We start from the raw sequence: 6,007 nt of genomic DNA, 5'->3' as shown, positions 1-6,007 counted from the left end.
AATGACTTGCGGTAGCGGTTTTCATTATAGTTTTTGGTAATAATAATAATAATAATAATAATAATAATAATAATAATAATAATAATAATAATAATAATAATATCTCTATCATGCACTCATATGATTAGTTTCTATGCAAGATTAATATTTTTTGTCAATTAGTATGAGATTACTATTGTTAGCACTGTTGGCATGATATTAATCTTAATTAAATTGATACAACAATTGCTAATTATTTCAACGTGAGCTTGCATGTAAAAATGATGTCATAGTTTTAAACTACAAATTTGACGTCATATTATTAACATTACCGTAAAAGAAAATTGGTCGCCCGATCTCAGTGGTAACCCGGCAACAAACCTAGCTTCCGGCATGTAAAATACGCACGCCAAAGTATTATCTTGGTTGAAGTTTATGTTTCCACCTCATCCGTCTGGATTAATTAGTCTTCTCATATTTTGAATCAAATTTTGACATTCTATTTAAGTAGCAAACTAGTTATATACTCCCTCCGTCCGGCGATGCTTGTCGGACAAGTACATAAAAATGGATGTATATAAAACTAAAATAGTCTAAATGCATTCATTTTTTTGACAAGTATTTTCGGACAGAGGGAGTAATATAAAGTAATATAATTAAAACGCTTTTTGAGTATGAATTCTCAATCCTATACTTTTTGTGACTAATAAAAACTTATATTTTCTAATCAAATTTGTAGTAAAAGTTTGACAAAACAAGTATAAAGCATACAGTAACCTAAGACGGCGGAAGTGCATCGGTGAATTGTTCAAAGACAACCATTGTTTTCACAAACCCCAAAAAAGCATTGTTTTCACCGAAAGCTAAGGCCAACTCCAACACACGACCCCAAACGAAAGTCCAGTTTGCCCTGTTTTCGTCCGTTTGGGCTGTAATGGGGTCACCTATGTCCGCTTGGGGCCGTTGTGTTGTCGGTGCGCCCAACGCGCGGCCGCATCTCAAATCATGTCTGGGGTGGACGTGATTAAAAAAACACAAAACTAAAACAAAATGCCGATTTTTTTTAAAATAAACGCAAACATAAAAACATAAAACATAATTAAACATCACAGCCACAAAACGGCCCTGTTCCACAGTTCACATAGACATAATTAATATAAAAAAACAAAAGAAAACCGCCGCCCGCGCGCTCCTGCCGCGGCCGTCGCCATCTACACTGGCCGCCATTGTCGTCGTTGTCGTTGACGAGATCGACGTAGGCGGCGGCGTCCAGAGGTGGGACAGCGGTGCCTGGTACACGGGGGCTTGCCGGAAGGCGGGAGGTGCCTGCACCACCTCCTCCCGTGGCGACGCCTCGCGCTCCGGTGACCGCGGCGGCGTGAGGCACCAGTTCACGCCCCCCACGGCGTCGACCATCTCCGGAGCCATGCACGACCAGCTCCACCGCTGGCACACCAGGCCCGGGTGGAACGCGGCGACGGGCTCCTCCTCCAGCACCTCTTCCCTCCTCACCATCCCAGCTCCGGCGCGGCCACGTCGCCGGCGGCAGAGAGGGCCATCATGGTCTCCAGGCCCTCCCACTAGCGCTCGTCGTGCATGTTCATGGAGTCTTCCATGACACGTTGAAGGAGCCGGACCTCCTCCTCCTCCGTCATGCAAGGAGGAGGTGGTGGCGACGGAGAGGGCGTCGGTGTGATGCCGATCACCACCCTACACCCGCGCACTTGGGGAGGGCTCAGAGCGCGCGGCGGCGCGCGACGCTCACATGGCCATCGCGACCCTGATGAGGTGCCAGCGAAGAAGGAGGCGCGCCGCGTGTCGTGCTCGTTCCGAAGCCATGTGTCCCAGAGGGGGGAGTCGATGTCGTACCTGGGGTCATAGTACAGGTCGTCGGGAGGAGGTGACGGCAGCGCTCGATCTCCTCGGGGCGGGCACGGCCGCTCGTCGAGACCGGCGGGATCGGCACCCGATCAGCGGGCAAATGCCAGTTGTTGGGGACGTGCACCTCGCTCCAGGGGAGCGGCGTCCTCGTCTCCCAATAACGACGGCATAAATCCGCGTGGATGTAGTGCCGGTCGCGCTCGCAGGCGGCCGTGGGGGCGATGGAGAATGCGGGCGGCGTGGGGGCCCACCGCGGTGGTGATGTGGGCTCCTCTAGGATGCTGCGACGGTGGCGGCCCCAGGACGAGCCAGCCCCACGGTCGAGCTTCCCCTTGCGGCCGGTGTTCCAGAACCCCATGGCTGCGTGACGGCCGGCCGATGAGATCGAGGACGGGGAGAGGGAGAGCTAGAGTTTAGGGAATGTCGGGTTTCGAGGAGGCAGCACGGGCTGGAGTGGAAAGTGTGGACTGCGATCGGTCCACGGCTTCCCATTTAAGAAGGACGGCGATCATTCGCCTGACTGGATGACAGGTGGGGCCAACCGCGCGTGCGCATCAATGTCGGGCGGTGGGAGGTAGGTGACCGCCTGCCACGCGGCCCCGACACGAATGAGCGACGCGTCCGTTTGCTGTCCGCCACGATCAAACCCGGCGTACGTTTGCGCTCGAAATGGGTCGGCCCGGACACAAAACGGACCAAATGGGTCCAGGCCGTCGCGCGCTGGACCGTGGGGTCTGTCCGTTTTGCCCCGAACGGACGGGGCCGGATGGGATGGGGTCGCGCTGGAGTTGGCCAGCGCACGACCCCAAACGGACGTCCGTTTAGCCCGGATATGTCCATTTGGGTAGGGAAATGCAGTCGTGCCCGGGAAGTTTCTAGGATGCGGTGGTCATGCGCCCAACGCGCGGACGTATCCCGGCCGCGTCCTATCCGTGTACATTTTTCTTTGCAAGTCCATAAAAAAATTTATCATTGATTTTTGATACATTGAAATACATCACCAAATTTTGACTAGAAAAGTAAGACAAAAAAACAAAAACCACAAAAATACATTTTAGAAGATATCCAACTTCTATAACTACTCCTGTAAGTTGGATTAGTGCCTTCTTGATGCATTCATTGTTAATCTGTGGAGGCTCCTCGATCTTCCGTGCTTCTTTCTTCTTCGAGTGAAAAGAAGTAGCCGTTGCTTCCTCACATCTAGTCTCATGTTTAGCCTTTATTCTAGCAACTAGTGCACTAGTGTCATCTCTAGCCTCTATGCTAGCTAAAAGTGCGTGAACATCTACTAAATTGCGCTATGTTTGGAACGGCGTGAGGGAGTATATAAGTTCTCAGAAATTAATTTAATTAATTATTAAGGAGACCAAGCCCCAGTCAAGAGAAGACTCCTCACTCCAGCAGCGGTCAGTCGCCCACTCCACTCCACCCACTCCCAGTGGAAGGAATATTGTTCTCGGAGAAAGGAGGGAAGGTTGCGTGAGCTAGCCATGGCCTTCGCTGACACAACAGCACGGAGGCTCCTGCGCGGCGCAGGCGGCGGTGTGGCCCAGGGAATCGCCGCCGACGCCGTTGGCATGAGCTTCGGCCTCGACGGCTTGTGGCAGCTCATCGTCGGCCTGTTCGCGAGTGTGGCTCACCTGCTCGTCCTGCCATTCGAGGTGCTCGGGCACTGGCTGCAGGCGGCCATCGCCGCCGTGGCCCACCTGGTCGCCCAGCCGTTCGAGGCGCTCTGGCACTTGCTGCAGTCCGCCGCCGCCGGCGTGAGCTTCTGCTTCAGCAGCCTCGTTGCCGCGCTCGGGAGCGCAGCCCACGCTCTGGCGGTGCCGTTCGAGGCGCTCTGGCACCTGCTGCAGTCCGCCGCCGCCGGCGTCAGCTTATTCTTCAGCAACCTCGTCGCTGCGTTCGGTAGCGCAGCCCATGCTCTGGCAGTGCCGTTCGAAACGCTCTGGCAGTGGCTCCAGGCCGCCCCCGCAAGCATCAGTTTCGCCTTCCACGGCCTGGGACGAGTCATCCACGGCTGCTTCGCCAACCTCGTCGCCGCGGTCTGGAGCGCGGCCCACGCTCTGGTGGAGCCGTTTGAAGCGCTCTGGCAGTGGCTCCAGGCCGCGGCCGCCGGTGTCAGTTCCGGCTTCGACGGCTTCTGGGAGCACATGCAGGGCATCTTCACCGGCCTCCCCGCCGCGCTCGCCAGCGCTGCCCACAGCCTCGTCCTCCCATTAGAGTCTTTCTGGCGGTGGGTGCAGAACGCCGTCGGCGGCATGGGCCTCGATCTGGCCGGCTTCTGGCCGCTCGTCCAGCGCTTCGTCGACACGGCCGCGAGCAAGGCCCACGAGCTCGTCCCGGCCTTGGAGGCGTTCTGGCGGTGGCTCAAGGACGCTGCCGTCGTCGCGCTCCCTTACGTGGTGGCCATCGCCGCGGTCGTTTGCGTCGCGGCGCTGGTCTGGTACTGCTATCAGGTCGTCGCGGCCCTGGTCTGTCACTGCTGGCAGTTCCTGTGCACCGCCGCCGTGCAGGTCGCGCCGGCGCTCGGCCTGGTCCTCTGCTTCTTCCGGGACTGCTTGATTGGCGTCGCCACGTGGGTCGTGCTGTCCTGCACCAGGGTTACCATGGTCGGCCCGGGCGCCGCCGGCGCGCTGATATCACGGCCTGCGTTCGCGGCGAACCCGCGGCTCTACTTCAAGATCCTCCGTCTGGCTGGCCCCGTCGTGGCCGTTGCCGTCTTCAGTTCGAGCCCCGTCGCCTGGGTAGTCGGAGCGGCGGTCGGCGTCCTTTTCAGCCTCTGATTATATTTATAAACCTATGTATGTAGTATTTCACGTAATTTGTCTTGCGTGACTGTTGCCTGTAAGATTTCCAAACCCTGTTTCCTCGTAAGTATCATCTGCCAACTGACGCTATCGTCGTTATGATAATAATCTCTTGTTAAAGTTCACAAGAATTTCTGGTCGCAAACGAAACGACAACAACCAAGGGTGCGTACGGAGCAACTTACAGATTAAGCAAACATCATAGTGCGATCTGATCCACACATTCTTCTTCTTTTTAGAGAGCCATGAATCGTGCTACTACTTTTCGCCAACCATTCAGGCTTGGCTGAATCATAGTACTCGCACGATGGGATAGCGTTGCATCTTTTGAGAATGAGACTCCTTTCCAAAGTGCTTTGTTCCATCGAAAATGAAATCGTACTCGCAAGTTATATTGTTCCTTTCTCATTAATAATGTTTCTTCTTCACAGAAATATCATGCCGTCTTCATACGGAATGTCATGTTTTCGTTAAAATTGTTTCTTTTCAAGAAAAATATGCTTCTTCTCACCCGCAAAAAAGAAGAAAAATATGCTTCTTCTTCATAGAAACCGTTCCCTATGAAATCTGAGGTATTGGTACGGAAGAAAATGGATCTTACTTGGACACTCGGTATTTGTGATGTCAGGGTACGAGGGCGATTCTAATGCGGTTCATCAAAATGAAGATCACTAATGTGTCCATGAACAGAATTGAGATGGAGACCACACAATAGGAGGGCCAGTCCTAAGATTTCAGGGGCCCGGTGCCGAATAAGAACCTGGGGCCCTTTAGTATAAATATGGAAATACAATTCAATGCACATATTATATCGGCTTTTATCGAGATTACCCTATTTCTTGATTCGCAAATATCAATATCCATAGTAAAAAGAAGTTCCTTCTCTAAATATACATAGTATCCTGCAGCAGGTGAATTAAATTTGAGATGCTAGTCACTCCTGGGAATCATAACAAGGGGTCTGAGAACACACCCTAGGAGTCGGATAAGAGGCTGAACTCATAGTCTGCTAAGGCGGATAAGTCTGCCAAGGGGATGTCATCTTCCACGACTCCGATGAACACACTGCGTTTTGGTTCCTTTGGATCGGGTTCTGCACCCAGTTGACTTTGGAGCAACAGAGTGGAGATGGATGATCCGGCGGAACTTGAGCTACCGCCGGTGATGTTTCGGGATCTCGCAGGCGATACCCACACCACTTGCGGTTATCACTGGGCCCGAGGTGATTTTGATGTGTCCTACAGCGGCGGCAACCGAAGGCCAGTACATGTGTCTCTCCGGTGGTTGTTGCTACGGATGCCCTATTTGGTATCGGCGGCGACTGATGGTGCTTCGGA

General features: G+C 53.2%; 1 protein-coding gene across 1 annotated transcript; it reads left to right on the top strand.

Moving 5' to 3' along the window:
• Positions 1-3,278: 3,278 nt before the first annotated feature.
• On the top strand, positions 3,279-4,819 carry LOC119306569. Its single transcript, XM_037582752.1, has one exon. The coding sequence runs from the start codon at positions 3,351-3,353 to the stop codon at positions 4,644-4,646; it is 1,296 nt and encodes a 431-aa protein (XP_037438649.1). The 5' UTR covers positions 3,279-3,350; the 3' UTR covers positions 4,647-4,819.
• The last annotated feature ends 1,188 nt before the right edge of the window (positions 4,820-6,007 follow it).

The sequence above is a fragment of the Triticum dicoccoides genome, chromosome 5B, assembly GCF_002162155.2.
Source record: "Triticum dicoccoides isolate Atlit2015 ecotype Zavitan chromosome 5B, WEW_v2.0, whole genome shotgun sequence".
Taxonomy (NCBI): domain Eukaryota; kingdom Viridiplantae; phylum Streptophyta; class Magnoliopsida; order Poales; family Poaceae; genus Triticum; species Triticum dicoccoides.
The sequence above is the reverse complement of the archived record's forward strand: the minus strand, read 5'-3'. Positions and strand labels throughout refer to the sequence as shown.